General features: G+C 41.2%; 1 protein-coding gene across 4 annotated transcripts in view; it reads left to right on the forward strand.

Moving 5' to 3' along the window:
• Smarcal1 (SWI/SNF related, matrix associated, actin dependent regulator of chromatin, subfamily a like 1) overlaps positions 1–11662 on the forward strand; it is a 59860-nt gene that overhangs the window by 40722 nt on the left and 7476 nt on the right. For all 4 annotated transcript variants that reach the window (XM_010611947.2, XM_010611948.2, XM_010611951.3 and 1 more), the window contains exons 12-13: positions 3086–3156; positions 6756–6858. In XM_010611947.2, coding sequence (XP_010610249.1) covers positions 3086–3156; positions 6756–6858 — 174 coding nt within the window. The remainder of the gene's footprint in view (positions 1–3085; positions 3157–6755; positions 6859–11662) is intronic.

Raw genomic sequence — 11662 nt, forward strand, 5'->3', positions numbered from 1 at the left:
TGGTACCGGGGATTGAACTTGGGTCCTTGCGCTTGCAAGGCAGGCCACTGAACCACTGAGCTAAATTGCCGGCCCAAAAATATATATTTTTAAAAGTACGGTTGAGGTCATACAATATATCAAGTGGGGAAAAAAATAGATTACAGAATTGTGCCATGAAGACTTTTCCATATTTTTTTTATTAATTTTTTTTTTTTTTTAGAGACAGGGTCTTGCTCTGTAGTCCAGGCTAGCCTTGAAGTGCAACTTCCTCCTGTCTCAACTTCCTGAGTGCTGGGATTACAAGTGTGCATCAGCATGCCTTGCTTTAGGAACCTTTATTTTCAGTTACTCACTATTCTGAGTAATACCACACTGAAAAATAGCTTATGTATGAATTTGTGTACATCTGATTATATCATATGTTAAGTTTTAAGGAGTAAGTTGCCAGATCATACTGTTCTGGCACATTATTATTATTGTTGTTGTTGTTGTTGTTATTATATTATTATTACCAGGGATCAAATTCAGTTCCTTGCTCTAACGAGGCAGGCAGCAGAACCACTAAGCTAAATACCCGGCCCTCGGCACATTATTAAAGACAGTTTTTGGTACACATCGCCATGTTGTCCTGAAAGATCAGCCCAGTGTGCTGTCCTGGCCAGGTGAAATTGTGGCTTTGCCCCTTCGTCTACTCCAGATGCCCCATCTTGGGGCCAGGGCTCTAGAAATGCTTTTACCATTCTCCGAGCATCTGTTTGCTTTGCCCTCTCCCATTCTCATGAGGAAGCCTGCAGTGATGTGTGCTGGTGGAGGGGGTGGCCAGTCTGAAGGACACAGGGGTAAATGGTAGATGGCCAGGAGGTCTGACTGAGCAGACTGCTATGGGAGGGCACCACTGAGCCTGCTCTACCCATGTGGCACAGCCTCCCAGGGACTTTACAATAAGTCAGAGGGCCTCACCTGCCTTGTGCACCCTTAGAATCCTGAGGATGGCTTCGTGGAGTCTGAGCTGGGCCTGTGTCCTAGAGAGATTGTTAGAACAGTACAATGGAGTGGCCTTCACTCCAGGTCTCAGGAGGTTGGAACTGTTAAGCTGGGCTGTTGTTTCAGAAGGATCTACTACACAGGCAGCGCTGCTGCTGCAATTGCTGTGGGTCCCCAGGATCTTTCTTCTTTCCTCTGAAGTCCTTGGGGAGAGACACTGTTCAAAGCCAAGATGCCGTTTTGAGCATGTAGCTTTTCGCCGTTTGTGATGTCAGTAACATCAGGTACAGTCTTCTGTGGCTGCTTTCCTGAACTACAGAGAACCCAGGAATGACAAGTTGAGGGCCCTGGGTATCATTACTGTTGAGTTACTTCCTTGTCGCATGTCACTCACTGGTCTCACAGTGCCCGGACACAAGAAGGTTGCTGCATCTGTGTTTTAGTTACTTTTTGTTGCTCAGATGAAGTACCTAACACCCACAGGTCAAGGAGAAAAGGATTATTTCAGCTCACAGTTTGTAGAGGTTTCAGTCTGTAGTCAGTCGGCTGGCTCTGAGGCTGGCTCTGAGGCAGGGAGCTATGGCAGAGGGTCATTGTAGAGGATAAACAGTTCATGGCAAAACAGGCAGGAGACAGCAAAACAGCAAGCAGCAGTGGCAGCCGCCTTCTTTCTGTCCCTTTATATTCCATCCGGGCTACAAGCCTACTGATTGATGCCCCCCACACCCAGGATGGGGCTTCCATTACCCACCCCCTTAATCTCAGTGTCACACCCTTAACGCACATTCACACATTCTAATCTAGCCCCCTTTAAAATGCCTCACGTGCATGGGTCTTGGGGGGTCATTTACATACAAGCTATAACAATCTGTAACCTGTGCTCCATAGTGGGAGAAGGTGGCCAGGCACCTGTCTTAGTCCATTCATACTGCTATAACAAAATATCTTAATTTATAAACTTCATTTCTAGACCTGGGAATTTATAAACAACAGAAAGTTATTACAGTTCTGGATACCAGGAAGTCTAAGATCGAGACGCTGGCAGATTGGTGTCTGCTGAGGGCCCACGTCCTCATGGATGGCTGTGTCCTCACATGGTGGAAGGGGTCGGGGGGGTCTCTCAGGTCTCTTTCATGCAGACAGTAATCCCATTCATGAGCCCTCCTGATATAATCACCTCCTGACATCACCACTGCACTAGAGACTAAGCTTCAGTGCATGAAGTTGTCAGGGACACACTCAGACCATAGCAGTGTCCTGCCAGTGATACTAGGAGGTGTGTATGTGGGGAACAGAGTGATCAGAAATGTTATCTCTTAGTACTAGGACCCTGCCGGGGATCTTCCATGTTAGCCTTCTTTGTTGGGATTTAGATGTTTAGATTAACAGTTTCCTAGTGCAGTGAATCCCCTTACATGGGAGACAGTCCAAGAACATATGTGTAATGGTTTGGAAATGACACGAGAATAAAATAGTTGAGGCAGATGCAGTAAGGTCTGAAAAGAGGTGAGCGTGGTCAGTTGGGCACAGGCACAACTTGACCGAAGAAAAGCAGGAGACGAGAGTCACACAGGGCAGAGGTCAAGTGTAAATTGTCTCCAGGCTGGGATAAATAGATATGCTCAGTCAAACTGCATTTTAGTGGATCACATGGGTTTGGTGTGTGTGGTGAAGCTCTACCTGAAATGCCTTTCCAAAGAGCTGGGTGTGGTAGAGCACATCTGTAATCCCAGCCCTTGGGAAGCCGAGGCAGGAGGATTGCAAGTTCGAGGCCAGCCTGAGCAATCTAGTGAGCTCAAGGCCAGCTTGGAGTGTGTAGCAAAACCCTGTATCAAAAATATCAAAACAAACAAGAGCTTGTGGGTCCCATATCTCTTTAGATTCTTACCACTGTTCTCAGAGAATAACAGAGTTTGCCAGAATGTGGACTCTGGGGAAAAAAAAAACAGAGCCCAAGCCGTTCCTCTGATGTGGTCAAAGTGAGCAGGTAAGTCAGTGTTAGTGCCTTGATCCCCTGACTCTGACCAGTGCTAAAATCGGTACAGCTCTGGGTAACAACAGTTAGGTCAATTTGGATCTTCAGAATGGGTCTTTATACTCTTGACTTTTCTTTTGACAGAAAAAGCAGCAGACAGAGGCCCTCATTCTCTTCTTCAACAGAACAGCTGAAGCTAAAATCCCATGTGTCATGTAAGTAGTCACCAAGTATCCACCTGAATTTTCTCTCTTCCATCTTTAAAAAAATAAAACAAAATGTTAATAACATAGTTTTCCAGAATGGCTTTACTGCTGTCTAAGAAATGATCAGAGAATAGAATCATAGCTACAATGAAAATAAGTTTCAGGCACTGTGGTCTTACCACCCATGACACCTAAACTAACTATAACCAGAGCAGCTGCCAAGCTGTGCTTGCAGCCCAGAGAGAGCTGGTCTCAACCCCAGGGGCTGGGGTTGCTGCTGCTTAACAGTAGAGTGGGCTTTACCCAGTCCTGAAAGGAGAAAGTGTTCATCTTGCTAGGAAAATTGTGGTCACTTGCTTTTAGAGAAAACATTAGAGAGGCTGTTCTATGGGGTTACTCTGGTCTTTTCCAAAGACTCTGGATTTCAGCCGTTACTTACCTAAGTAAGCATACAGAGCTCAGAGTCTGTTCAGAAGATATGGGTGAATGGCCACTGTCGCATCTAGTTCTCTTTCTACTTTATAAACGAAAGATGAAGTGAACATTTCTATTCTTAGAATTATTCACTGACTTAGAAAAATCTAAATTGTCTGCCTTTCTTAAAGAAAGAAAAACCCACTCATGTTCAAATATCACTGCGGTTGAAACTTCAGGCAATTCTAGTGACGTGCCGTTTGCCTGATTTTTTTATTGTTTAACATTCACAGGAGGCTCTGGCAGGATAATGGTCTCAGTGATTAAATTACAATGAAGATGGATTTTGTGTGGGTTGAGTGGTGCCAGACTGGCTGTGGGGACTGAGACATGTGGAGAAATTGAGAAATACACAGCCTCCACCACCCTCTCCCACAGCCCCTGGATCCTGTAGCCCACTACCCGGTCCCTCCCGAGCCTTAACTGTGAGAAGAGGCCCTGCCTCAAACCCATGCTGTCCCCCAGGAAGCCTGCTGACTGTCAGCCAGCTCTCCTTCACCCTCTGGTCACTGCCCTATTCATTTATGTTGCTGTTACGGGACTCATGAGCTCCAGATGTGGTTTTTATGGCCTGGAAAATTCTCTCTCAGTGAATTGCCACCACCAACCCATTTCTCACGTGCTGCTGAGTGGCAGATGGCCAAGCATGAGTTTTGCCTCTCTCGCTCAGCCTGGACCTCTCTGCATCTCAGCATCTGTGGGTGCCTCTGTCTTTGGATGCTGGGCCCATAGCCACCTATATCCCTTAGAATTTTAAGTCTCCCCATTTTATTACCTCATAAATAAACTTTGGCCATACCATACTTTTTCTAAATTCTGTGATAAATGATGTAGTGCTTTATGGTTTCCAAGCAGTTTTTACCTCTGTTAACTCATTTCACATTCATAGCATCTTTGTGAATTCAGTAGAGGAAGTCACTTGGGCACCATTTTTAAAATGCAGTCACTGAGTAAATCTCATAAAAATCTCTGGACCTCCGAGTCACACATCTAGTTAAGGGAAAATTAGACTGTAAATCCTAAGAACCTCAGTTTCCCCTATTAGCTGCCCTGTCCTTTTTTGTTGCTGTTTGTTTTCATTTGAATGGGCATCTTTCAGTATAACACCCAAAGTTATTGTGTTAAGCACATATTTCCAGCCCAGTAACAGGAATTTTTAGTGGGTAGAACAGTAAAGCACTGTCAGTTGTGAAGGAGAAAGAAGTATTACAAAATTGGAGATGGAGGTTTTTATGAGCTCACCCAGTTAATTTTGTTGCCCTATGACTTTTGATGCTGTAGCAATAAAACTTTTTTACTTGTATCATGGTGAACTTTATGTCTCACAATAATTAGATTTCTTTTAGTACAATAGTTCATGAGTTGAACTAGAGTCTATTACTTGGGTCAGTTGGAATGTTGTTTGAAAATATTTTTCAGAGGTTTAGAGGACAATCCATTTCTCTGTCCAACACTTGCGTGTGACAAGAAGCTGTTGTGATTTGTCTGTCTCTAAGGAAGGCTGTGTCTGGGGATGACCTCAGGCTGGGCAAGTGTACCTGTATCTGCGGGAGCTCACTTTGTCATAGCTGTGAGCAGCACTTGTCTCCTCAGGCTTACTTCTTCTTTGGGGTTGTGAACCCTCTATAGCAGTGATGGTGAACCTTTTAGAGCTTCTGATGGTACAAACAGGCCACTGTGGCACACATGCCAAGGGCTCACCACCACTGCTGTACAAGGTGCTAATCCAGGAAGAAGCCAGCCAAGGTCTCCTGACTAGATGAATACTCCTTAACCTATAGTTCCAGGGAGTGGTAGTCTTCCTTTTTTTGCTTAAGGATCTGGTAAATGACACACACAGAGACGCAGGAGTGGGTAAAAAACAAAACAGAACAATAAAACGCTTACTTTGCTAGCAAAGTATTGGCCTGCACCAAGAGCTGTGCCAAATGACCCACCCTAGACTGGGTGACAATCTGCCTTTTATAAGACTTCTATAATCATGAACTCATTTTAGGCAATACGACATTCTAGTTCCCACAGTTACCATCACAAATCATGGTCACAAGACAGTTCATTGTTAACTCAAATGTAGCACTGTCTTTCAGGATGTTTATCTTTTAGCTATTCCATCCCACAAGAGTGGAGGTCAGGGTTAGGAAGGCAGGAGTGGTGACCTTCCTTTCATCTTACCACCTTTATAGTCTTATGGTTTAAAGAAAGTTTTATGGTTCAGGGACTGTTATCTTAGTTTGAACATCTGGTCTCATCCTGGGATGAGGCTTAGCATTAGTTAATTTTAAACCAGGGCTACGTGCCTTTAAGCTTTAATGGTGAAACCTCAGTTGTTTTGTTAAACCAGCAAAGCAAAGCAAATTACAGAAGCAAAAGACAGCGGTTAATCTATAGTTTCTTTAACATTTTGTAGGTTGCATACTATTTGCAGAAGTTCTCTCTATCATTTAAGGCCCGGGACTTGAAGATAAGTTAGAAAACAGTAGATGGAGAACTAAATTAAAGGAAGACCAAGCAAACATGATAACTCCCCACCATATTTCTTTGTCTTGAAGAAGAATTCAGTCACCCACTGGCTTGACTGTGGGCTCTGTTGTCTGAGGTCTAAGTAGTGGGGCATTGGAGAACCTTCCCTGAATATCTGTAGCATAATTATTTTTATCTTGGAACTGAGTTTTGAGAAGTTTGCATGCTCTCAAGAATGCCTTAACCCCCTACTTGGGTGTTTCAGATCTACACAGACACTTCAGTTTTGTGCTGCAAAGTATAGTGATAATAGCAGCTAATGTGAAAACTTTTTATTATCTTCTGTGACCTCAGTTAATAAGAACGTTTCAGTAGCATACCAGAGTCACATAAAACATACTTACATTTATTTGTGTATGTCAGATGACTAAAAAGTATAGAACCCTTTCTGTACATGACAAAAGAGCTTCCACACAGCTCCGTGGTTTGCTTGTGTTCACATGACCTGGTGTGAGGGGGAAGGGAGACGGGTCAGCTCTCAGAAAAGGGAGTGAATGGGCCGGGGAGGGAGACACATTCAAGGTATCTGCTGCAAATGTCGGTCACTTTTCAATAATTAGCCTCCACTGGAAGAGTATATATTTAACCTATTTTGTTATCATTGTCAAATACAGTGAATATATCCTGGACCTCCTGGAAAGTGGAAGAGAGAAGTTTCTAGTGTTCGCACACCATAAGGTGGTTCTGGATGCAATTGCTAAGGAACTGGAGAGAAAGGTAAGCTTCCTTTGAAATTCAATGTAGAGTCCTGACTTTCATTGATGTGTCAAGGTGCTCTGAGCAGGGCTAGGTCAGGTTCAAGCAAAGATGTAAGGTTGTGGTTTCCTGAAGCCTTCGCTAAACTTCACCGACGCCTTTCTAAAGAAGAGTTCTTGCTTGTAGGACCTCAGTGGGGTCAGAAGATTTCCCCAGCTGTGTCACTTTAACTTCCTCTGTGCTTTGGACAGAGATCCCAGGAGTCTTGCTGTGGGAGCATCTCCAAGTGTCTTTCATTTTCCTGCATACATAGTTACAAAAGTGGCCAGAGAGGGGATAACAAAGAGTGCTGCAGAGACAAGTATTTACGTGAATGTCTTCCTTTCTGCTTTTCTTTTGTTCCTCTATTTATCCAGGTGCCTTCATTAATTGCACATAGCTGTGTGCATACTCCAAACAGAATTTTGTGGCTCTCATCAAAGAGCAGAAATAGGTTTTCTAAGGATGTTCTTTAAAGCGAAACACGTTGTATGTGTTTTAGTTAATCTTAGGACCATGATTTCCCTTTGTCTTCCCTCATTTTTTATACTTAGGTAAGGTTTCAAGTTTCACTGTATTCATTTAAAGGTTTACTTTTATTTATTTATCCTTGCATTGTGCGGATCAAACCCAAAGCCTCAAACATAGTAGGCAAATGCTGTACTGCGGTATTACGTCTCCCACCCTTAAGATTTGTCAGTAATCAAATACTGAGGCCCCCTTAGTATTCTAATTTCATTTGCATTTCTTCATCCCTAGTGATGATATCACTACCCTTAGATTACTGTGTGTCCTTCCCTCCGTATTGTCATACTTTACTCTGAAAGTCTGTGTCCTTACAGAATATGCAGTCTCCTTTTGTATATATTAAAATTCCATAAATGGTAGCACAGTGTAAGTATCCTGCAATTTGCTGTTTTGCTCAACATTGTTTTCGAGATTTTTTCCATACAATAAATAATGTGTAGCTCATTCACTCTTGCTGCTCAATACTGTCTCACTGGATGAATGTTACAGTTTATCAGCTGTGGTGCGGTGTATCCATTCTCCAGCTGACAGACATTGTTTTATTTAAGGTTTCAGCTGCTGTGTATTTTTGAATATGTACCTGTGTTTGTGTCTGCACTTCTATATGCCTTGTGTATGTCAAGGGACGATATTGATTGTATCGTTATTGGATAGACTCATCTTCAATTTGACTGTCTGAGGTGGTTATTCAAATTTGTGATCCCATCAGCAGTATATAAGAAGCACAGTTGTGCAGCATGTTCGTCCACATTTGGTTTTATCACATGTTCAACTTTTGTGAATCTAGGGAAATGAAATCTCATTTCATTCTTGCTTTAACTTGCATTTCTGTGACTACGGGTAAAATACTTTTTTATCTAATTATTAGCCATATTTTCTCTCTTCTTTGAGGATTCTATTTGCATTCTTTACCTGTTTTTTTCTGAATGATTTAGAAAAATTCTTTTAAAATTCTGGCTGTTAATCACTTATCAATCATTTATTTTTTCACTTTAAGTTTCTGCTAAATAGGAGTTTTGCATTTTTATTTTCATTCTTTTTTTTTTTTTTTTTTTTTAATAGCACTGAAAGTCGAACCTAAGACCTTAACATTGAGTTACTTTTCCAGCCCCCTTTCTTTTTTTGCTTTTTTATTTTGGGACAGTTTTGATAAATCACTGTACCCATGTGAGGCTTGAACTTGGGATCCTACCTCAGTCTCCCTGAGTGCTGGAAGAACAGGAATTGTATTTTAAGTTTATTACTTTTTTCATGTTTGGTTTGTGCCTCTTGTGCCTGATTTAAGAAATCTTCTCCTTTGTAAAGTTATGAAGGTTTTTTTCTATTTCTCTTGTGTGGCTTTTTTTTTTTTTGTACCAGGGATTGAACTCAGGACCTTGTGCTTGCAAGACAGGCGGCAGCACCACTGAGCTAAATCCCCAGCCCTTTCTCTTGTATTTTTTGTCTGGACGTTGTAGAGGTAGATTTTTTAATCTACCTCCTACCTGGGTTTAATTTTTGCAGACAAAATGATGCAGGAAGCAGGCACATATAATTAAAGCCTGTAATCCCTGGGGAAAAACAAGAAACCTGAGATAATTGGAAAACTCTTAGAATGCATGAGTATAGTAGCATAGTTGGGTTCCAAACAAATACTTTAAAATAAATTCCTTTTTTCAAATATACTAGCCATAACTCATTAGTACATGTAATTGGAGAAGATCAAGTTCACAACAAGATATATAAATAATCTCACCCAAAATATGGGAAACTAATGAGGATTTGGGAGAATTTGAGGCATGACACTTTGTGAAAGGGCTAAAAAGTGTAAAAATGCCAGTCCTTCCCAAATTAATTTGTAAGTTTAATTCAATTCTAATAAAAGCTCCAATTGGATTTGTTAAATGAAATGTTAATACTGTTCTTCTAATGAACATCTCAAAAAAAAAAAAAAAAAGGAGAGAGGTAGCTGAGGCAGTGTTGAAAAAGAGGAGCGGTATTGGAGATACTAATAACTGTTATAAGCTGGCTGTGATGGATGGCACAGACCCAGAACACTGAAAGGCTGAGGCAGGAAGATCACAAGTTCGAGCCCAGCCTGGACTATTTAGCAACTTGGTGAGACTGTCTCAAAATAAAAAATCAATAAAGGGTAGGAAATGTATCTCAGTGTGAAGGCTCTGGGTTCATTCCGCAGTATCACAGTACATTTTTCCTCTCTTTAAATTAGTCATTGGCATTAACTTCATAAACTGCATAAAATTCATATCCTTTGACTATTTTTGTAATTCTGCCAGGAGTTGGTGCTATTTTTACATGTAATTGCCACTATTTGTATTTCATATAGGTCGCTATTATTTTCCCCAGTTGATTTCCTTGTATTAATTTTTTTGTTTTGCAATGCTCCTGTTTAAAAAAATCTTAATTTTTCCAACTATAAAAATAATATAAATCCAAAAATATATATAGATTCATTGCAAAAATCCAGAAAAACTAAAGAAGATAATGTAGACAGTCAACATTAATTTTTTTTGGTACCAGGGATTGAACTTGGGCCCTTGCACTTGCAAGGCAGGTGGCAGCACCACTGAGCCGAATCCCCAGCCCCAACATTAATGTTTTAGCCAGATACCAAAAACTTCAATTTTAGAATTTTCTTAGATTCTTAAAGGGTTCAGTAATCCCCCAGAAGTTAGGAACCACTGACTTAGTTGATCTTTTATGGTTAAATGGACAGTAATTTGTTTTAGGGGACATTTGTTCATGAACATTTAAGTTTTTAATTATTCATATTATAAACAGCATGACTAATATCCTTGTCCATAGGTCTTTCTGCAGTACTGTGATCATTTTCTTAGGAAAAATTCCTAGCAGTGTAAAATTGAAAAAAAATGAGTGTATATATTAAGATAATGCCACACTGTCCTGCAAAAATGTACCAAATGCACAAAACAACCATGACTTAAACACTGTGTACATGTGTGACAGAGTGAATCCATATTTTTAGATAATCTAAATCAATTTTTCCTTTATAACATTGTTTTTATGTTTAGAAAGCTATTCCCCATCACTGGGTATATTCACCAATACTTTTTTTAATAAACAGTGAGGTCAATTCTCTCCCTGCCTCAGCTACCTAGTCAACCCTCTAAACTTCGTATGCTGAATAAATTAAACTCGATTTGTGATAGTTCCTTGATTATATATTTTTTTCATTTATACAGAAGGACTACTCATTCTGTTCTGCCCATCAGGCCACCAGCTCTGACCTTGCATGATTCAGGGTGTTTTGTTTTGTTTTGTTTTGTTTTTTTGTTTTTTTTGTTTTTGTCTTTTTTTTGGTTTTTTGAGACAGGGTCTCACTATGTGGTTGAGACTGACCTGGAACTCACTATGTAGCCCAGGCTGGTCTCAAACTCACAGTGATCCTCCTGACTCAGCCTCCCGAGTGCTCGGATTATAGGCGTGCGCCACCATGCCCGGCCATTATTCAGTTTTAATGACTAGTCCTTTGTACTCCAATCTCTCCTTGAACTCGCTAGGTAGCCCACACTGGCCTTGAATTTGAGTTGATCCTTCTGCCTCAGCCTTGGAGGTCTGAGATTACAGGTGTGTGCCCCCACTCCCAGCTAAGACCTTTTATTTAAAAGATACACCATACACATGGAGAGGAGAGACAGAGAAAAACTTGGTAGTACTAATACTTCTTTATGGTGTTTGTCATTTAAAAAATAAATAAATACCCCTTAAGAGAAAACAGCTGAAGTAAATTATGTCATTAGCATGAATTAACACAGCCTACCAGTTGACTGCTGGACGTGTAAATCAAAGAAATAGGGCTGGGGATTTAGCTCAGTGGTTCTGCTGCCTGCCTCCTAAGCATAAGGTCCTGAGTTCAATACCTGATACCCCCCCAAAAATCAGAGAAATGAAAATTATATTCACACAAGAACCTGAACACAGATGTCCCGAGCAGTGATAGCCCCAAGTTGCATCAGCCCAGATGTCCATCAGCAGATGAGAGGCGAGACTGTGGTACACGTGTGCTGTGGAATGCTACCCCCAGGGGGATAAAGAATACACTGCTGAGGAAGGCAGCAGGCTGGGTGAATCTCAGAGAATGATGCTGAGTGAATAAAAACCATCCCAAGAAAGTTCATATTGATAGTGCATATTAAATTATATTGAGGGCCGGGGATGTAGCTCAGCGGTTCTGCCACCTGCCTCAAAAGCACAAGGACCTGTGTTCAATCCCTGGTACCAAAAAAAAAAAAAAAAA

This window comes from Fukomys damarensis, unplaced genomic scaffold (assembly GCF_012274545.1).
Source record: "Fukomys damarensis isolate Sample0158 unplaced genomic scaffold, DMR_v1.0_HiC HiC_scaffold_16, whole genome shotgun sequence".
Taxonomy (NCBI): domain Eukaryota; kingdom Metazoa; phylum Chordata; class Mammalia; order Rodentia; family Bathyergidae; genus Fukomys; species Fukomys damarensis.